The sequence below is a fragment of the Magnolia sinica genome, chromosome 1 (genome assembly GCF_029962835.1).
Source record: "Magnolia sinica isolate HGM2019 chromosome 1, MsV1, whole genome shotgun sequence".
NCBI lineage: Eukaryota > Viridiplantae > Streptophyta > Magnoliopsida > Magnoliales > Magnoliaceae > Magnolia > Magnolia sinica.
The window spans coordinates 81542797-81565584 of record NC_080573.1 but is presented as its reverse complement, the minus strand read 5'-3'; the positions used below and the strand labels follow the sequence as shown (position 1 = coordinate 81565584).

Here is a 22788-nt window from a genome sequence, read left to right as displayed (position 1 = left end):
TTTTGTTATTCACATATAACATTTATGTTCCGTTCATTCATGCTTTCCAGCCAATATTGAATGAAAATAGTGATTTCTTATCTAGGACGAATATTCGTTCTCATTTGTAATATATCTACACTTTTAAAAGTTCTCATTCTATTGGAACCTGACTCAACGGAAAGTTCCTAACCATCCAATCTTTAGCCTTTTCGGCATGCTATTGCTATATTTATTTTCCTTAACTATTTATTTATTAATTTTAAGAAAAGGTGGGATCACACCACCTAAAATTTGTTGATATAGCAAAATCTGTACAATATTTCAAATGGGCACTACAAAAAAACCACATGCCTCACTTGTCCATTAACATCATTTGACAACGCAAAAGAAAAAAGAAAATATATAGGGTGAATCTAATAGATGCCAAAAAAACCAACAAATATACAACTGCTGCAAATGACATGGAAGTAAGATAAACAAGGATCTACAATTGACAACAGTATCCAGAATCAAATGGCCTTGGTGGTCCATGCTCCAACCCTACTTGCTATTCTCACACCATAATGACATCCCTACTCATCATCTCAAATGGGACTGCACTCAGCCCAACCTCCGGCTCTGAATCCAAAAACCAACCACATTCGTGATGGGGTTTTCCTCCTCAGTTCAGAGGAGAGATAGTGCATGCGGTTGAAAATTGGAGTGTTTCACCATGCCGATCGACCAGTCGAGCGGACTGCTCAACCGGTCGAGTGAATAGTGCTTGACCAGTCGAGGGTCACTTGACTCAAAGTCCAGCGAGCTCAGTGAATAGTGCTCGACCAGTCGAGTGAACAGTGCTCGACCAGTTGAGGGCCGGCTCGACCAGTCGAGTGAACAATGCTCGACTAGTCGGGGACTCTGCTCGACTAGTCCAGCTTATGCAGATTTGAGTCCGGATCTTGTGCGGACTACAGAAATCTGAGGCGGTTTTGTAAGAGGTGCGAAAAAGAGTTACCTAAACTATAAATAGGGGTCCCTAGGGTTTTTTAAGAGGGTTTTCTAAAGCTTTACAAGGGTTTGTTAAAGGGTTTAGGGCTATCAAAGGTGTGAAAGAGAGAAAGAGAGAGAGAGGAAGCTTGTGGAAGGGAAGTTATACTCGTAGAGGTGATCTGCTATATCTCAGCGCTTCTATGTCCTCGTAATCGGTGAGATCTCTCCATTTTTTTATTCTCTTATTGTTTATCCACTTCCGCGTGAGTAAAGAAGGTTGTAACGTTCTACTTCATAGTGGATTGTTGATCTGGACGAGGTCTGTGGGTTTTACCTCTTTGAGGGTTTTCCACGTAAAAATCTCTTCTGTGGTGTGGTTTATGCTTTGATTTATTTCATTGTTTTATTATCCCATAATTCTGGTTTGTTTTGGGAGGCTAGATCCTAAGGTTTTGTGCAAGGCCCCCAATAATTCGGAGATCAAATAGAGAGGGACGTGAAGCCACACCAAGATATAAAACAAAAGGGGGCCCGAACCCCGACTCTATAGACATACCTCCCTGGTACACCCCTGACTTTTACAATCCACCCTCCTAACAACCTTATATCACACAACATATAGTAATAAGACAAACCACCCGTAAATCCATACAAATAGTAGACACCAACCTTGTGAGCCCAAACATCCAGCCTCTAGTCTTCTACACAACTACAAACATACCCAATAGCCATCCATACTTCTCTACTACTGCCATCAACTTAAAGAAAGTGTCTAAATTTTTATTTTATTTTTTCACACCTAACATTACCTGCACCTCCATCTGGCACTTTTTTCTTTTCTTAAACATCTAACTTCCCCTCAACTATTTAATTGAGGGACATCGATTGAAGGATTAAGAACTCTCGATCTGAGGGCATCCTCCATCCACGCTGAGCTTCATTAGATTTATAGTGTGAATTATAACTATTATGGGAAAATCTGGATTGACTATGAGCGAGGCTGACCCAGAACAGCCACATCGGTACTTAGCTAATCCGAGTGATCTTCTGAGGTTTGCTTGGCCAAACGAGTAGATGTATCAAATACTCCGAAAAGAGCAATGGCGACAATATGGACCACTAACCCATGACTGCTATGCATGGGCTCAGACCACTGACCCATAGCTGTTATGCATGGGCTCGAACCATCCGAGCTCCTCTCGATTTAACCCTATAATGCACGATAAGATCGGCCGTTACTCCACGTTAGTAGGGTAATTGACGATATCAGTGGCTGCATGTTCTCCGATTAGGGGAGGAGATCGTGCCGAGATTGCCGAAAGAGGTCAGTCAAACTAAAAGGTATAAATATGAAACTCGTATAGAGGAGTAGGTACGCAATATCTCACACCTTAAGACCAAGCTACATTACTTAGACCCAGATTCCTAGCCTGACTTTGGCATCGGTGGGTCCCCTGCTCTAGCTAGGTTCTCCTTTATCCTTCTCCCGTGCAGGCTTACAGGGCTCGGCGCGAGTACTCGGAGCTTGGCAAGGGTGAACCAGATTTTGTATCAACATTTTGGCGTCGTCTATGGGAAACGAAACAAAGAGTCTTAGTAACTTTACTAGAAATGGTTAAGGGAAAGAAGAAAGCACTTTCAGTAGCAGTGGCGGAACCCGAGCCCACTGGACAACGACGCTCATCTTCAATACTTCATGCTGAATCGGCTCCAATAGGACCGTCTCAACGAACTCAGAGCCGAGGAGGCAAGTACAACACATTACAGAACCAAGTGTAGGCATTGGTCAACGAGATCAACCAAATGAAGCAGCAGTAAATGACAAGACAACAGCCACCACCCGATCAAGGGGAGGTCCCTCCAGTGGTGGCAGAGTGATCCGTTCTTGTAATTTCACAGGCAGGAGCATCCCAGATTATATTAACTCGGGCTCCGAATCACGTATAAAATGCGGTAACTCGGGCACTGACGTACGTGTTTGAGACCTTGGCGTTAGCTCCAACTGACCTCCGCCATGAGTTGAAAGGAGGAGAAGGGGTAGAACGCCTGAGGCCGAGGTTCCTAGTGAAACTATCGCTGAGAATAGAGACCCTTGGGAAGCTCAGCTTGACGAACTCTGAAACCAAATTAAGAGCCTGCAGTGAGATCACCAGACACAAACCCTAACTGCAGTAGAAGCAATGATGGAGGAGACCGAGCCTCCGTTCAATAGTGAGATCATGGGTGTAGCAATGCCTCCGAGGTTCAGGATGCCCCCCATCATTCAATATTGGAATTCTGGGGACCTGACAGAGCACATGGAATCTTATCGCTCCTGGATGCGGTTCCAGTTGGCATTGGAGGCGATGATGTGCAGAGCATTCTCCATAACCCTCACTGGGGATATGAGAAGCTGGTACCAACAGCTCAAGCCAAAGTCAATCAGCACATTCGTCGAGCTCAGTAGAGCTTTCTTGATGCAGTTCATTGTCGGGAAGAAGACTCAAAAGCCGTCAATTCACCTACTCACCCTCAAGTAGAAGAGCGGAGAATCATTAAAAGACTACGTTTCTCGTTTCAACGAGGAGGCTTTACAGGTCGATGATTATTTTGACAAGATGGCTCTGACCGCAATGATCATTGGACTCTAAGATGGGAGGTTCCTCTTCTCGATAGGGAAGAATCCGCCAACAAAGAATTTGCCAACCACGCTTGGAGAACTCATAAGTCAGGCTCAAAAGTATTCGAACGCTGAAGAATTCTTCAGATCGCGAAAGAATAACCAAGGCTCGGAATATTCATCCAAAGAAAAGAAGCGGAAAGATAAAGCCCCATCACAAGCAAACAAAAGGAAGTCGGAAGAAAGTATCTCCCGTGATCGGAGGCCGAGTAGGAGACTAGAAAGAAAATTTAACTCATATACTCCCCTCAACACGTCTTCAGAGCAGATCCTATTAGATATTTGGGACAAGAGGCTGCTTTATTGGCCAAGCTGCCTGAAGACGAAAGCAGGCCAACTAGACAAGCGCAGATACTGTTGCTTTCACCGCGATCATGGGCACAACACCAACGATTGTGTCAACCTAAAAGAAGAGATTGAAACTCTTATTCACAAAGGACATCTGCGACAGTATGTGAAGGAAGAGAAACAACCCCGGAAGAATGAATCGTCGAGCCGAGCAGCGAATGATGCCGTAAATATTCAGACAATATATGGGGGGCCATCAGGAGGTGGGGATTCGAACCAGGCTCGAAAAGCCCACGCTCGGAGCACTAACCTCAAGCATTATATCCATCTTGTTGACAGGTTGAGCAAAGAACCTCGGATGAGCCCATGCAGCCTGACATTCACAGAGGATGACGCGCGAGGGATCCAGCACCCCCATGATGATGCACTAGTAGTCACAATGACCGTAGCCAATCGAAAGTGTATCGAATTTTGGTTGATACAGGAAGCTCGGCCGACATCTTGTATTTTGAAGCATTTGACAAGATGGGGATCAATAGGTCAGGCCTCCGACCCATTTGGACCCCATTACACGGCTTTGCTGGTGATAAGGTGATCTCGGAGGGAGCTATCTCCCTCTCAATCACAGCTGGAGAAGGTCAGAACCAGGTCACCCTGTTGGTCGACTTCCTAGTAGTAAACATGTCCTTGGCATACAATGTCATCCTTGGACGACCTTCCCTCAACTCCATGAGAGTAGTGGTGTCTACATATCACTTGATGATGAAATTCCTTGTGGTGGGAGGAATTAGATACCATCGAGGAGATTAGCGGGAGGTGCGACGCTGCTACTCTGTGGCAGTTAGGAAGGGCGTAGAAAAACAAGCCCTTATAGTCAACATGCTCGACCCCAGAGAAGTTGCCTCAGAAAGTTCTTCCATAAAGGACCTTGTGGCACTCCCACTCGATGACATGGATCCCTCCAAGACAGTTCATCTCGGATTGTCGCTATCCGACAGTCAGCGGACATTAATGCTCAACTTTCTAAAGCAGCATAGAGATGTCTTCGCCTGGTCTCATCATGATATGCCAGGTATCCCTCTTAAGGTGATGGTTTACAAGCTGAACATGGAACTAGAGTATAATCCAATCAAACAGAGAGAAGAGCCTTCGAGCCTGAGAGGTATGTTGCAATCACCGACGAGGTCTCTAAACTCCTCGGCACTGGTTTCATCGAAGAAGTTCACTACCCAGATTGGATCGCAAACGTGGTGCTCGTGAAGAAGGCTATGAGAAATGGCGGGTCTGCATGGATTACTCAGACCTGAACAAAGCTTGCCCCAAGGACAATTTTTCTCTCCTCAGGATTGACCAACTGGTCGACAGTATAGCTGGGCATGAGCTTCTCACTTTCATGGATGCATACTCTGGCTACAATCAAATAGCGATGCATCCTCCGGATAGACAAAAGACGACGTTCGTCACAGATAAGGGGCTTTACTGTTACCAAGTCATGCCCTTCGGCCTAAAGAATGCTGGTGCGACATATCAGAGATTAGTAAACCAGATGTTTGCCCGACAGATTGGCCGAACCATGGAGGTCTATGTCGATGACATGCTCGTTAAAAGCATCAGAGCATCCGACCATATATCAGACCTCGGAGAAACCTTCTCCATTCTCCGGAGGTATCGTATGAAATTAAATCCAGCCAAGTGTGTTTTTGGCATGGGATCAAGTAAATTCCTTGGTTTTCAAGTTAGTTAAAGAGACATCGAAGCAAACCCTGATAAGATCATGGCCCTCCTTGATATGAGCTCGCCTCAGACAGTGAAGGAGATCCCGCCAGAAGGGTTGCTGCACTCAGCTGTTTCATCTCCAGAGCCATGGATAATTACCTCCCCTTCTTCCAACAATTAAAGGGTCACAAGAAAGTAGAATGGACTTCAAACTACGAACAGGCCTTCTAGCAGTTGAAGCAATATTTAGGGTCGCCACCATTACTGTCCAAGCCTAAGGAAGGAGAGCCCTTGTTCCTTTATTTGGCAGTCTTTGCGTCAGCCGTTAGCTCAGCTCTTATCAGAGAAGTTGGGGGAAAACAACATCTTATTTATTATATATACCAGCAAGGCACTGGTTCTAGCAGAGACGAGGTACCTGAGTATGGAGAAGCTAGGTTTGAGCTTGGTCATCTCTGCACGACGGCTACGACCATACTTCTAAGCACATTTCATCATCATCATCACGGATTCACCACTTCGACAGGTACTCCAGAAGCCTGAAGTATCCAGACGCCTGAACAAGTGGGTTGTTGAGCTCAGGGAATTTGACATACAGTATCGATCGAAGACTATAATCAAGGGTTAAGCAGTGGCTGATTTTATAGCAAAATTTACCACTCGGAATTGCGAACTTAGAGGAGACAATCTAGAGACACCTACAGGCTCAGCGACAACCCTGCCGTCCCCTAGTTCCTTCACCCCCTGAGAATGCCGGGGTGGAGATAGGGACTAATAGATGGACCCTATTCGTGGACGGGTTATCCAACTCAAAACGAGGAGCGGGGATCGTTTTGGTCGCGCCCGATGCGACAATCATTCAGTACGCGATAAGGCTTGGCTTCAAAGCATTGAACAACGAAACAGAATATGAGGCACTGATAACTGGGCTCAGGTTAGCTTTACCCTAGGAGTCCAGTTCATCGGTGTCCGGTGCGATTCCCAACTTGTTGTAAATCAGGTGTCAACAGAGTATGAGGCAAAGGAAGCTAGGATGATAGCATACTTAGGCGAGGCACGAAAGATCATGGGGAAATTCAAGGAATGCGTTGTGAGTCAAATACCGAGAGCTGAAAATTCCTAGGCCGAAGCCCTTACAAAGCTGGCCTCGGCAACTGAATGGAATATCCCGAGGATTGTCTCTGTGGAGTTCCTGGATAAGCCGAGCATCGATCAAGCCGACCAAGAGACCATCAACCCGGTACAAACGACTACGAGTTGGATAGACCGTATAGTCAGATATCTCACAAACAACGAGGTTCCCCAAGATAAGCTGGAAGCTAAACATCTGAGAGTCAGAGCAGCGCGATACATAATCATAGGAGATACTTTGTATAAAAAAGGATATTCTCAGCCGTACCTAATATGTCTATGACCCGATGAGGCAGAGTATGTAATCCGAGAGACGCATAAAGGAATTTGTGGGAATTACTCCGACAGCCAAGCCTTAGCTCAGAAGATTATCCGTTAGGGATACTTTTGGCCAACGATTTAAGAGGATTCCAATGATTTCGTCCAAAGATGCAATAAGTGCTAGAGATTTGCTACTATCCCGAGGCAACCGGGGGAGGAGCTGACCCTATGAGCGGACCATGGCCGTTTACTCAATGGGGGATTGACATCATTGGGCCCCTGCCTCAGGGCAAATGACAAACTAAATATGCGATTATAGTGGTGAATTATTTCACCAAATGGGTAGAGGCTGAGCTTATGACAAAGTTCACCAAGAATAAGATAACGGATTTCATGTGGAAGAACGTCATTTGTCAGTTCAACATCCCGCATACCATTGTGACCGACAACGGGAAGCAGTTCGATAACGACAGATTTAGGGGTATGTGCCAAAGGCTCGGCATCGTCAACGCCTACTCGTCACCTCATCATCATCAGTCCAATGGCTAAGTGGAAGTTATGAATAAAATCATTAAGAATCATCTCAAGACAAAGCTGGAGAAGGCTATGGGCAATTGGGCCGAGGAACTGCCGTTCGTTCTGTGGGCATACAAAACCACGGCTTGATCAACTACAGGAGAGACCCCATTCTCTCTCTCATACAGCTCCGAGGCCGTTGTCCCAGTTGAGATAGGACTCCCCACTGCTTGGGTACGGACCTATCAAGATGATCAGAATATCGAGTAGATTGCGACAAGCCTCGACTTCTTCGAAGAACTACGGGACACTGCTAGACTACAAGTAATGGCTCGGCACTAGCAGGTCACTCGTTTCTACAATTCCAGCATTAAAACGAGGTGATTCCAATGAGGAGATCTTGTCCTTCACCGCGTGTTTCAGAATACAACGGAACCTGGAATGGGGTCCCTAGGCCTGAACTGGGAGGGACCCTACTGAGTAGCTGGCTCGGCCAAACTAGGATCTTATTGCCTAGAGGATTTGGAAGGATGACCATTGCCGCATCCCTATAACACCAAGCATTTGAAGATCTAATAAGTGTAAAGATGTAAGGGTCGGGCCGCTTGTTATGACAACATTTTGAATAAAAGATGTTGTTTTCTACATGAAGTCAGTCTACATAGGACTTCCCTCGAGGAAGAACATCCCGATGGCGAGCCGATCACCTAAAAGATGATCGCCTCGTCAACTAAGCATGCTACGAGGGACCATTTCTCACATGCAGAAATGAGATCCTTTGACGAGCTGACCCTTATAGAAAAGGTCATCTTGTCATTCGATAAACCCCCACAAATGCAATCTATAATCAACAAATGGCATCATTAACCAAAAAGTAAAGTTAACAGGTATAAAGTGCAAACGCACTATAGTGTGTAGTTATAAAAAGAAGTGAAATCAGCCAATCCGAGGGGGAGGATTGGTAGCAGAGTTGGGAGGTTAAATGTTAGGAACTTCATTGGCCTCAGCAGCAGTGGGAGCATCTTCAGCCTCCTCGGTAGCCAGAGCATCAAGGTCGAGGTCTGGATAGAGTCCTTAACATTGCCCAAACAGGCATTATAGGCATAGTAGTATATTCTGTCTATCTCGGCAGACCTCTCCGCCGAAGACTTGAACTCCTCAACGGCCGCAACAGCTCGTGAGTCAGCCAAGGCTTCAAGCTCGACACGTTGCACAGCTAGGGCCTTGGTAGCGTCACGTCTGGATTGCCCCACTGCAGCCACCACTTGCGCATTGTCCTCCTCCACCCGTTCAAGACAAGCTTTTGTGCTTGTCAGTTTGGACTTAGCCGAATCTAAGTGAGATTGAAATCCGTTGACCTCCCCTTGGAGCATCAGCTCCCTTAATTGACCTTCTCCTACCAGGCCTTTCAACTTCTCCTGTTCCTCGGCCGAGGTCATTAGGAGCCCCTCATATTTCGCCTTCTCCCCCTCGATCTTAGTCATTGCCTTTAGTCTCTCTCGAATCAAGAGAAACATAGGCAATGCCTGAGAAACAAAGGGGTTAGAAAATACAAAATGACAATCAGAGCCAGCAAGTAAAGTAAAGTTGAAAGCTTACCATATAACAGACCGAGGCATAGTCATTGACAAAGGACTCGGGAAGGCGGGTGAGAGTATTGGCGATCGACGTCTCAGGCACGTGCTTTGCTGCCCAGTCGGCCAGGAGAGACATATGATAGCCAAGCGGAAGGACCTCCGATCCTGAGGGAGGAGCCGGATCAGCCGCTCCCCCGACACCACTAGCAGCTCAAGCTGGAGGCTCGGCCTCGCGCACGGTAGCACCTCCGACCAAAATGTCTATTCTGTCGGCAAAAAAATTTGCCTTAGTAGCTGTGAGGTTGATGCCTGTGGGCTCGTCTAAGATGTCCCTATTAAAGGAGAGACTCGCAGCAGCATTCTCTCCGACCACTTCCCTCTCAATCCCGGGTGGGAGGTGTGGGGCAGTTGGAGGAGCCTCGGGGGCTGGAGCGGGAACTGCGGCAGGCTCAGCTGCAAGAGTAGTTTTCTTCTTCTTTGCTGTGACTTTCACACGAGGCTCCGAAGTCATCATCACACTAAGAGGGGGGTGCGGTGCCCTCTTCCTCTTAAAACCAAAGGCTTTGACCATATCTGATTAAAGAGGTTCGACTCATAAGTGTGTCTACAGGGAAAACTAAAGTTGTATTTAAAAAAAACTGCGATACTTACCCAGGGTAGTGGAGAAGGGCTTGAATATGCAAAATCCAGATTGAAGAAGGTTGTCGAACTGATGATGCTATGCCGAACGCGCTACTCTTCTTTAAGCACCCGGGCCCTGACAACTTGGGCTTGGATGAAAGGAGATAGTTTCGGAGGATCTTTTGGATAATCTACAAATAAAAGACAAAGATTAGAACAAAAGAATAGACCAGAAATCTAAAATGTAGCACGAATCTTAAAAGATTCAACATGGGTTGAAAAACTTGGTAGGCACTCTGACCTGCAGATTGTCGAGCTCAAATGTAGGTGCTTCCCACTCTCTTGAGGCCTAGAACTATTTACCCTTCCAATCCTTATTGGAAGAAGGGAGCCTAGCAACGAGGCCTAGGGTACATTGGCTCCTTGTTGAGAAGTACGAGCACGACTCAAACGAGTCATCCTTGGCTTGGTACAAAGACAGAAATTTGTCCAGCATCAAATCCTGGTTCTTGAGATGACGCCAGATGATGTACGAAGAGAGCAGGATTCGCCAGGCATTAGGGACGAGCTGACCCGGTGCCAGCCTTAAATGTGCGGTCATCACGCGTACGAAAGGATGAATTGAAAACTGAAGCTTACACTGGAGGGCGCAGATGAAGATAACTACATCTCCATTGGCTGGATCTCCTAGAGCGTCCAGGGGGGAAGGAGCTCTGATGTGCATTGAGGTGGGGATCTGGTACTCGACACGGATTTGAGCTATTTGGGACTCAACCAAGACTGAGCCCCTGGGGACGACCACCTCGGACCAGCCTCCCAAAGGCCCGTCCATGGCGCTTCTAGCTAGATCTCGAGGTATTCTCTTTGATCCTTTGACGCGTCCCCTTGCTTTTAGACCCGTAGTCTTCTTTGCAAGAGGTCAGAGGGATATCACCTCAAAGGGACCTTCCGAGCCCCCGCACTCGAAGTTCGGACTCTCCGGCTCAGACTCATGTCCGATTGCTCAGACTACTTGAACTTCGTCTGAATCGTTCGAAATAGCTAGACTGAAGGAAATTGAGAAAGGCTTGAGAGGGACTCACAGGAAGTTGCTCTCCGGAGGATGGCTGGCAACGTAAACTCTCTGAGGAAATGAAATGCGAGGGGATTCAAAGGGAAGCAGAGAGCGATCTTTATGGCATTAGTCAGTTGGTTATAATCATTACAGATAGCTATATCTGAAGCTGAAACGGCGTGACGCCGAGCCCTGCTGCATACATGACAGTGAATCATTTGTCCGAACTAACACCCTCCGAGCCATTCGCCGCCAGCACTGAATGACATTCAAAGCGCAGACGACCCTTCACCTCTCAATGACCACCTGACAGCGCCCTACTCGTCCAAATGATTCGATCCCCAACCGTCGCCACGTGCTTGTCAATCATAAGCTCGTTCCCAAAAGGCTGCCGCCGTAGTACAACACCTTGATAGCGGAGAGCAGTGATTATGGTTGTTCATTTTTGCCTTGTCGACCTGTCATCATGGAGGGAGTGGCGGTCCACCTCCTGAGTGATTTACTCCCTGAGTCCAAGCGAGCTCGAACTCAAAGGAGTAGGGGGCTTTTGTTATGGGAAAATCTGAATTGACTACGAACGAGGCCGACCCAGAATAACCACATCGGTACTTAGCTAATGTAAGGCCCGTATCCTAGTCCGTACTGTTCCATCGACTCCCGCGATCCTTCCTGTCAAATTCTGGTAATCCGCGACCTATAATCGATGTTTACGCGCGACCCTAAGTCGTATCCCATAGATCTAAGTCGGTTCAATCCAAGACTTGTATCATTGCGACCACACCGTCATCGTGGTTCCAATGTCGCGTCTTGCATTCTGATCCGATACCCTGGCAAGGAGATGTGGACCCGCGTTCAATTTGACAAAAACACCGCGCGTTTGTAATCCCAAGAGAATCTTTACAACATGCCCCATCAATCAATAATCAATCAATCACCTCACATCAAGTACAAGAGCAACTCCAAAGTCAACTCTCTCTCACCCTCTCTCTTACACACCCATACATGTCAAGTACACTATCACCTCACATCCATCACCTCTCTTACAACCATCCCTTCTCTCTCTCTCTCTTTCTCTTCACATTTTTCAAGCAACAAAGGAGCCAAAAATAGTGCACATCCAAGCACTTCCAAAAGAGAGAAAAGAGGTTGTGTGTGGCCCACTTCCCACCCCAAAATCTTTCATCCTAGCCCTTCTTCTCTCATCACCTTCCATCAAAGTGAGACACAAGGAGCTCGGCGTTCCATTGGACCAAGAAGATCGAATGGTGGGTGCTTCTATAGGCCTAGATTATTTTTTTTTATGAAAGGCCAAGTGAGGCCTACCCATTGATGGTATGGATCTCACTTTGGACCCTAGGTGTGGCCGATGGCCCACCTTGATTCTCATGATTATTCCATGATGGGGCCATTCTCCATGGAACCCATCATGATGTTTATTTTCCTTACATGGATAGAGGTCATCTAGACCTTCCGTTTTGGTGGAGAAGGAATCTCCACCATTGATTTTTGATTTGGTGGGCCCACATGTATTGGGACCCACTTGATGTATGATTGATTGTAAGGGAGGGCTCATAGTGGCGGAGCCCTCCATCATCACGTGTCCCTTTCTCTCTCTCTCTCTCTCTGTCTCTCTCCTCCCTTTATTTTGTGGTCCACATGATGAGTGTATGTGATATCTAGACCATCCATCAAATGGACCCCATGACCGTCCAAACCATGTGGGCCCTACCCTTTGGTGATGGAAAATACAAGTATCAAATTGATCCAAATCAAGTGGACCATGTCCACGTGGGACCCACAAACCGTGGTCCTCACACGTGGGACCCACCTTGATGAATGGTATATACACACCATCCGTTTAGCGTCCAAGGATGCTAGACTTGTTCTGTAGGCGTGAACAGGCAGTGGGTGTACTAACAACAATAGAGAAAAAAAATAATTATAAAATATATATATCAGTTTGATTCCAAACTTTTGGGTGAGCCACTCATACAGGCCCCACCTTGAGGCGTGAACAGGCAGTGGGTGTACTAACAACAATAGAGAAAAAAAATAATTATAAAATATATATATCAGTTTGATTCCAAACTTTTGGGTGAGCCACTCATACAGGCCCCACCTTGATGTATGGATTTAATCCACGCCGTCTATCCCATTCCTCAGCTCATTTTAGGCGTTGAGCTGAAAAATGAGGCTAATCTGACTTTCTAGCGGGCCATAGCATAGAAAACAGTATTTTTACCGTTGAAATCCACCCTGATGTTTCTGTACACCAAAATATGTCAAATATTGGGCTTGATGAGTCTGTCTTGGGCCATAGAGACAAATGGTTGGGTTGGATTTTACTGATACGGACCCCACCTAGGAAAAACCTTAAAAATTAGTTTTTCAAAAAAAGAGGTGTAGTAGGCGCTGCTGCTGTGCTGAGGAAGGAAGTGGACAGGGATAGTGAGTCCTAGCCGTGGGTCCCACTGTGATGTGTGCAGACATCAACGTCGTGCATTTGGTGGCCCCCCTCCTGGCTGTGGGCCACCCTAAGGATCAGCCACATGTGGAGTCAGGTGGACCATGTTGCAGACAGTGAGGGATTGAACGTCTGCCATTGAACTCCCTTGGAGTCCAGATGTTTTGGATAAATATAACATTTATTTATTTATTATTTCTTTTGGATGGTGTGACCTTATTAACATATTGGATGGAAAACAAACGTTATGGTGGGCCCCACGTGGGACCCATTGATGTATGTATTCCACACATTCCATCAATGTGGCCCCCACCTTGAGATATGTGCTTTATTTATGCCGTCCATCTATATGGGGCTGTTGATGCATGTGTTACATCCAAACGTCCAACCATTTTGAAAGATAATTTTAAGGCCTGAGACTAAAAATAAGACAGATCTAGGATCAGGTGGACCACATTTCAGAAAATAATGGGTTTGAATGTCCACCATTAAATCCCTTGGGCTTCCAAGTTTGGACATATATGATATTTGTTTTTCCTCTAAATCCAGGTCTTTGTGACCTTATGAATAGGTTGGATGGGAAATAAACCCTATGGCGGGGCCCACTAGAATTTAACCGTGGGAATCATTATCACAACGGTTAGATATGGTATGGTCCAGATGATCTCTTGATATGACTCATGTTTTTACATAATACTTTATATTGATCTCTATAAATAGATGAAATGTGATTCAACCCATCCAACTCGGCCCATTCAACTCGGCCCATTCAATTTGGCCCATTCAACTTGGTCCATTTGATTCGGCCCATTGCTTCAGCCCATTTGATTAGGCCTGATGTGATGTATGAGGCCCGTTGTTGAGACCCACCTTGATATATATGAGGCCCATGTGATGCGGCCCATTTGATGTATTTGAGGCCCATGGGTCAAGACCCAATGGGATGTATATAAGGTCCATTGCGATGTATAATTCCACCATGGTTTATGTAATGATGTTTATGGCAGGCCGTGCCTTGGGAGCAATGATGGTTTGACGTCCATATTGTAAGAATAATGTTGGTTAAATGTCCGCATTATAACTCTCCCTAGGGCCCATTGATAGGCCCATACTTGTTATATGTAGGCCATCTAGGCCTATCTTCCTTGTGAGGATAGTTCATCACTTTATAACATGCTTAGTGTAACTCCATGATTCATGCCCACACGCATCATATGTATGCTTGATATGAGTAGTGACTGATCATAGCATATGCCATTAGGCAGACTATTCATGGGACTCACTGATAGGAGTTACCCAGATGAGCGCGCGATACACGCAGGATTGCTGCATGACTGGACGGTGTGACTCATGCATCTCATATGTGTGACATGATCATTGTACGCCCTAGCGACATCAGGGCCATGACCTCCACAGGCATATCGTGGATGGCCAAATGGAACACCGAAAATACTTGGTTCTAGCACTGTGGGCACTTAGGATGTCCTTGGGTGAAAGTCCTGGAACCTCCGAGGCTAGGAGATACCCCAACGTCTAGACCGAGTGGAACATGAGTGCCTGAGTGCCGAATACCAGTAGACCGTGTCTCCCACTGTATCGTGGTTGGTTGGGAGGGGGTGTGGCTTTATCCGCCCAAGTGAGGGGGCTGTAAGCTAGGCTGAGTTTGACCAGTTCACAAATGAGTCCGCTATCGATGAGCTGGGTAGGTATTGGCAGACTATTGGTCAGGCGGATAGTGTGGTCTCTTTCACTCGCTGGGCTGTGCGGCTAGGGAGGCGACAGCCAGTGTAGAGTGTAATAGACCCCGATGATTCCCCAAAGAGGAACAATATCGGTATGTGGACTTGATATGAGGACTGACATGATATTATGACACCCTATCACTGTTGCACATGTGGGTGGGCGCATGTGGGCAGACGTTAATGTGGGCAGGTGTGATGTGGGCGGGGTTGAGGCCTGGACGAGCTACCAATGGTTGGCAGGCTAATGTGCTAGCAAGTTATTGAGCAGGAGCTGCATACTCATTCATTCATCCATTCACTATCTACTCGGGCTGGTGGTGCGTAACTATTTATTACGTGTACCTTCGGTTGGGGCGTGCGACTAACCTGAGATCAGGAGTTTACCATATTATGTTTGACTATCCAAATGTAGGTATGGGATTGGTTTGGATAGAATTCCCTTGTGATGGACCCCATAGCTTGCGATACTACGTACTATCATCCCGACTTCACTCCAGCTTGGTCATTTTATTCGCATCGCATGCTGCATGTCATCCACGGCATATGACATTTTGGATTGCTACGTTTCTGCACTTATATGGCTTAGACGGACTTGTTAGGATTTGCATATTGCATATATCCTCGGCATCTATTATCGTCTTATTATGTTTTGCATTACATAGCCTTGATATGGCCGTTAGCATTCATGCCTTGCATTACATAGCCTTGGTACGAATGATAGCATTCATGGACTTACCAGTATATTTCCGATTACTCTGATATCGTTTGATTCATGATCTTGTCAGTATTTCATTCTTATTCTGATATTGTATAATTTATGGCGTTGTATTTGTGTGCTTGGCACTTACTTGCGCACACACTTTCACTACCCTTTAAGCTTTCTATAAGCTTATGCACGATAGATGCGTGCAGGTGATGTTAGGATGCAGCCGATCTGAGGCAGGAGCATGCTGTGGAGCTTTTGGAGTTTTCTTTGATATCTTTATATTGTATTTCCATTTCAGCATTATACTCAAATGATTATATTAATGGATATGTGGTGATGATGTTGCTCTTGTAATTTGGGTATACTTGTGGTTATGCTTCTTACGAGATAAATGTACATTGGAAAATTCTCCTTATAGGATCCCAGGATCGGAATTTGGTGTATAGACTTTGGGAGCCGAGAATGGGGTATTACAGAAGCTGTAGGCACCGGATTTGGCAATCGAAAATTTTGTGAGCCCGGTTTCTGAGTTTGGGGCGTGACAGCTAATCTGAGCGATTTGCTCGACCAAATGAGTAGATGTATCAAATACTCCGAAAGGAGCAATGACGACAATATGGACCACCGACCCGTGGCTGCTATGCATGGGCTCAGACCACCGACCCATGGCTGTTATGCATGGGCTCGGACCATCTGAGCTCATCTTGATTTAACCCCATAATGCATAATAAGATTAGCCGTTACTCCACGTTTGTAGGGTAACTGACGATATCAGTGGGCGCATGTTCTTCGCCTAGGGGAGGAGATCATGCCGAGATTGTCAGAAGAGATCAGTCGAACAAAAAGATATAAATATGGGACTCATACAGAGGAGCAAGTACGTAATATCTCACACCCTAAGCCCAAGCTACACTACTTAGACCTAGATTCCTAGCTTGACTTTGGCATCGGAGGGTCCCCTGCTCTAGCCAGGGTCTCCTTTGTCCTTTTCCTGTGCAGGCTTATAGGGCTCGGTGCGAGTACTCAGAGCTCGGCAAGGGTGAACTAGATTTTTGCATCAACAAAATCTAACACCACTTAGAAGAAATTTGTGCATCATCACAGTCTTCACATTTACATACTTTTATTTTGTTGATGAGTTCCTTTAGTAAGAATAGTTACACATCATTTTACAGGTTTTAAACAGAGATTTGAGTAGTAGTCTCTAGATTTTGTTTACAATGCTACTTGGCTTGTTTAAAGTGATTGATGAGAGAGTTTAAATATGCGCAGGACTAAGTTGCTCATTAATTGGGGGTCCATACGATGAACGACCTATATTGAAGGTTGGTCCCCACATTATGAACAATCCACAACAAAGGTGGGACCTAATGGATTGCCCACATCAAAATGTGGCCCCACATGGACTATCCACACCAAGTGGCTCCATATGATGGATGGTCCATAGCAATGTTGGGACACACACGATGCATGGTTGTAACGCCCTGAAAATCAGGGGTTGAGTAGAAGTCCAACTCCCGAGTTCCAACGCATCACTTATGCAACATAGAAAATGATGATTAATGTTGTCCATATTAGTGCATTAAACATGAGTGGGATCATACCAAAACAGCATATCATACTCTAGAGACAGTTAAATTACGTAAGCGGAAGACTGTAATAGATGGATATAAAACATATGAGTCATGGTACATCTCCAGAGTATAAACACCTCCCAGGTGAAATATTACAAATACTGTTTTAAGTTACAAAATGTCAAAAATGTGAGAGTCCTCTACAAGTGTAACTCTGAAGCCCCGTCGATCAGAACGGTTTATATGAACCCGCCTGAATACTGCATATACGAGAAAGCATCTTTCTCGTCTTCGAAATCTAGCTCTGCCTCGCCAGTCGGGTCTCCATCTGCAACTAAGACAGAGTCTGGTTGATGTTTAAAACATCATCCTGTAACATGGGAGTGAGTGATCAACTTAGTGGAATAATAAAGTAAAGGTTAACATGTTATCAATTCAGTCAAGCAGTAAAGATAAGTAATACAATCGAACATCCCTAAGTACTCTAATTAATGCAGGAATGGTATGTATACATGATGCATGCCCTCGCCTGCACTCCCTCAGCGATCTTCATATAACGGTCGTGAATGTCAGTCACTTCCTCGTGCTCTCTACACATCGCCAAACTGCAATGCGGTGCATGAGTATGATTACCAAGTTCTTATTAATCCTTTTCATACAGCAGGATTGGGAAGTTAAGGTACCTCCCTTATATCAATTCGCAAACGATGATCCATTCTAGGGTCGTCAGTCCTAGTAAATCTCATACGATGTTACGGTTCTAAGTCGTTACAAAGGGCTCGTCACCTTATCAGTGTAGGCCTAGTTTGTACTCTTGTCGCTACGAAAAGGCTCGTCGCCTCTATGCAGTCTTAGCATATACTCGAGGTCACTATAAAGGGCTTGTCACCTTATTAGTGTAGGTTGACAGCTCAAATATAGTGTCCCATACCACCGTATTCGGCTCACGAGGCTGTGTTGCTCACTGGACATTATGGGGAGGCTCATCACCCCAGCGTAGGCCGACAGCTCGACCACGGTGTCCCATACCACCATGCCCGGCTCAGGAGTCTTAGCGGATCGAGGTACCAAGGTTAAAGGGGTTTTCACTGGTGAGTTTGGTACCTTAGATTCAAGCAGTAGCGTCCATACATGGTGAACATACATCGGGTCAATCGGGTTACTTAACGAGCTCGACTAGTATGAGCGCACGTTGAGTTGATCGACATGAAGTGCGTAAGCACTCCGTGTGGCCTAACCACTGCCAACAATCCAAGTACGGCTCGGATTCATCGAACATGTCCTCTATGGCGAAACAACCTCAGCCACCTATTCAGTGCTTGTTATCGATTGCCTGGACTATACCGTAGTCCCAAGCATATTCAATTATAACAAATGATCTTATAAGATAATCAGAGCAATAATTGATCACATATTCCAATCATATAAGCATGTGAGCATTTGATGGATTTCAACTTAAACATGAATTCACACATATGCAATCCCTAAGTAAAACAGACAAAGAATATAAGTTACATGGAGGAAATCATACACATCATTAAGGTAGTAGAGAATTGTAAAGCCCTGAAATTCGGGGGTCGAGCATAACTCAGCTCCCGAGTTTCAAAACATCACTTATGTAACATATTTAATGATGGATGTATGTTGTCTGTATGAGTGCATAAAACATGAAATAGATTAAGCCAAACTATAAACATAATCCAGGGATAAGTGAAAGACGCAAGCAGAAGACTTATAGAAATATGTGTGTACATGTGCAAGTCCCTGTAATATGTATACTTTGCCGGGTCATAATTACATTCATGTGTGTCTCAAAATGCAAGTATCAAATGAAATAAACCATTACAAAATAAACCCTGTATCCCCGTAGGTCAAGACGCGGCTCACATGAACCTTCCTGAGAACTGCATCAAAGAAAACGCGTCCTCATCATCCTCATACTCCTGCTCTGCCTCAGGGGTCGCGTCATCATCTGCATCTAAGACAGAGTCTAGTTGGTGTTGAAACACCATCCCAGAATGTGGGAGTGAGTGATCAACTCAGTGGAACTATACAGTAAAAGTTAACATGATATCAAATCAATCAAGAAGTAATGATAAGGCAATACAATCAAAACACATCCTAATTACTCTTGTTAATGCAAGGATGTATATAGAAATGATGCATGCCCTCGCCTGCACTCCCTCAGCGTCTTCATCTTACGGTGCGCATGACAACCTCCCGCAGTACTAACGACGCCAACGCACATGCAATGTGGTGCATGAACATGATTACCAAGTTGTTATTAGTCCTTTTCATACAGCAGGATTGGGAAGCTAAGGTACCTTCCTCATATCAACTCCCGTATAGTGATCCATTCTAGGGTCGTCAGTCCTAGACAGTCTCATGCGATCATATGGTTCTAGGTCGCTGCAAAGGGCTCATCACCAATCAATGCATGTTTATCATACCTTAGTTACTACGCTAAGGCTCGTCGCCTCAATGCAGTATCAAGGTATGCTTGAGGTCACTACAAAGGGCTCGTCACCAATCAATGTAGGCCGACAGCACGAATATAGTGTCCCATACCACCATAATCGGCTCACGAGTCTGGTGTGCTCACTGGTCACTATGGGGAGGCTCGTCACCCCAGCGTAGGCCGATAGCTCGACCACGGTGTCCCATACCACCATGCCCGGCTCATGAGTCTTAGCGGATCAAGGTACAATGGTTAACGGAATTGCATCGGTAAGTTTGGTACCCTAGATTCAAACAATAGCGTCCATACATGGTGCACAACCACTGGGACAATCGGGTTACTTGACGAACTCGACTAGCACGAGCGCACGTTGAATTGAACGACATAGAGTGCGCAAACACTCTGTGTGGCCAAACCACTGCCGACAACCCTAATACGACTCGGGTTTGTCAAACACGTCCTACGTGGTGAAAACAACCTCGGCCACGAACTCAAGGTCTGTTACCGATTCCCTAGACTATTTTATAGTCCCAAACATATTCAATTATAACAGATATTCATATTAACAATTTAGAACCGTAATGGAACAACAATTCTAATCATACAATATGGAAGCATTTGATGAATATCAACTTAACATGGATTTACACATAAGTAGTACTTGAAGTTAAACAACAAAGAATGTAAATTGCATGTAGGAAATCATACACACCAATAGGAGAGTTGAGAATCTCTTCTCAACGCCCGTAAACAGAATAATATATTACATGCTAGATCATTCAGACATTTCTACAAACACTTAGACTACATATTCCAACATACATGACGTATGTCGGTGATAACACACATTTGGACAATTTTTTTTCCGAAGGAGTTGACGCACATACAACTAGCACAAATACACGACAATTAATCATGGCAAACACATATTCGTATTTCATACGTATACGATACTTTTTACATATACAAGGAATACACAATTCTCAATATAGTTCATATATATCAGGAATGCAATATAAACATCGCATTTGGCATGTGAAATTTCATCCACAATAATAATAAATCATTAACCAACATTGAAAGCCTTGAAAACCATAACCTATATGAATATAGTCCGCACCTTAAACCAGAAAAAGCGTACAGATCTGATTCAGACGATAAGTCTTCGTCAACGGCGACTAGATAACCTAAGGCATGAATAGAAATGAACTACATCAACACTTAGACTATTCTAAGCTCTAAAACAGACTAGGGTTTGATTGACTTACCCAAGAATGAACTTAGAATCGCCGGAATAACGATTCAGAAGTGACGGTTTAGGGATGCAGAGTAACAAGGAAGAATCTCAAGATGATTCGCCAACTTCTCTCTCACTTTCTCTCTCTTTTCCTCTCTCTTTCTTAGCTAGGGTTAGAAAATTCGTATGGAATAGAGAGTGAGGGTTTTAAGGTCTTTATATTTTCCTAACATTGATGAAAATAGCCCCAGGGCCAAGGTATACTTAGGTTATAACCAAATTGGGTCTATTTTGATCCAACGGAGCACTTCCGGTGGTTCCTTTTCCACGTGCGATCGGACTTAAGCTCACTGACCATGGATCTAGGTCAGGCTGAGTTTTCGTACCGATCAGATTTACAGATCAGCCGTGGCGGACCAATCTCAAGTCAACAGTCACTGAAACTCGATCAGGTCCACCGGCAGTATGACATGCCAAGGCCATCTTCCCTGATCCGAGGGTGAAATTGGATTAGAATCCAACGGTCAGAAAGCTTAGAATCGGTGCGCAAGCGATACGACTCAGATTTCACAAATTTATATTTAATTTCTCAACTTTCTTACACTCTTTACTCCAGACTCAAGCAAATCGACTTAGGACATCATCTGGACTTGATTTTTAAGGTGATGGTCAAGCCCAACTAAGAGATCATAAATGTTTAAGATCATCGCTATCGGACTTTTGATGCGCGGTCCAGGTCCGATACAAAGTTTCCAAGTACTCCCGAGAGCAATTGGATATAGCGTTGAATCCTAGGTTTCAGGGCAACATAGCGCTAACGATTCTACAGGTTTTGAGTCCTGCAGATCAAATTTAAAGTGATTGACGCTAATTTCACAAGCAATCGAGTTTAACGCTAAATAACCCACATTAAACTTCTAAAGAATTTGAGGTAGTACACGGGTCTTTGCACAAAAATTTTCAGGTCATTACAAATTACCCCCATAAAGAAAAATTTCATCCTCGAAATTCGTACCTTCTCATACTCCTCAAGGATCTGAGGGTAACTCTTTCTGACCTCAGCTTCAGTCTCCCAAGTAGCCTCTTCTTCACTATGATGCGTCCACAATATTTTCACAAGAGGGATGACCTTGTTACGCAATACCTGCTCCTTCCTGTCTAGGATACGTGTCGGTCGCAGTACATAGGTGGCATCCTCGCTCAACTGCACCTACTCCCAACTGATAATATGCGAAGGATCAGGAACGTACTTCTTCAGCATAGAAACATGAAATACGTTATGCACGCCCGCAAGTGGCGTGTGCAAAGCAAGGCGGTATGCTATCGCTCCCACTCGATCCAGTATTTGAAATGGACCAATAAATCTCGACATGAGCTTTCCCTTCTTACCGAACCACAGAACTCCCTTCATAGGAGAACCTTAAGAAATACATGGTCTCCAACCTCAAACTTAAGCGGTCGCCGCCTTGTATCACCGTAACTCTTCTGCCTGCTCTGGGCTGTCAGAAGTCGACGTCGAATAATGTCAACTTTCTCTGAAGTCACCTGCACCAACTCTGGGCCAATCAAACTACGCTCGCCAACTTCTGCCCAGCAATGCGGTGCTCTACACGGGCGACCATACAATGCCTCATAGGGAGCCATACCGATACTCGCCTGGAAACTGTTGTTATACGCGAACTCTGCATAAAGGAGACAATCATCCTAACTGTCCTTGAAATCCAAAACACAAGCTCGCAACATGTCCTCCAGAATCTGATTCACACGTTCCGTCTGCCCGTCTGTCTGCGGAAGAAACGCGGTGCTGAATTTCAATTTCACACCCATCGC

The 22788-nt window shown here is 45.2% G+C and overlaps 1 protein-coding gene across 1 annotated transcript; it reads left to right on the top strand.

The window, feature by feature from the left end:
- Positions 1-3137: 3137 nt before the first annotated feature.
- Positions 3138-4496, top strand: LOC131247297 (uncharacterized). The gene is made up of 2 exons (XM_058247675.1): positions 3138-3396; positions 3610-4496. The coding sequence occupies exons 1-2, from the start codon at positions 3138-3140 to the stop codon at positions 4494-4496; spliced, it is 1146 nt and encodes a 381-aa protein (XP_058103658.1).
- The last annotated feature ends 18292 nt before the right edge of the window (positions 4497-22788 follow it).

Coding starts and splice junctions, on each gene's coding strand:
- LOC131247297 (XM_058247675.1), top strand. CDS start 3,138: ATGGAGGAGACCGAGCCTCCGTTCAATAGTGAGATCATGGGTGTAGCA. Junction 3,397..3,609: donor CAGCACATTCGTCGAGCTCA/GTAGAGCTTTCT, acceptor TCTTCTCGATAG/GGAAGAATCCGCCAACAAAG.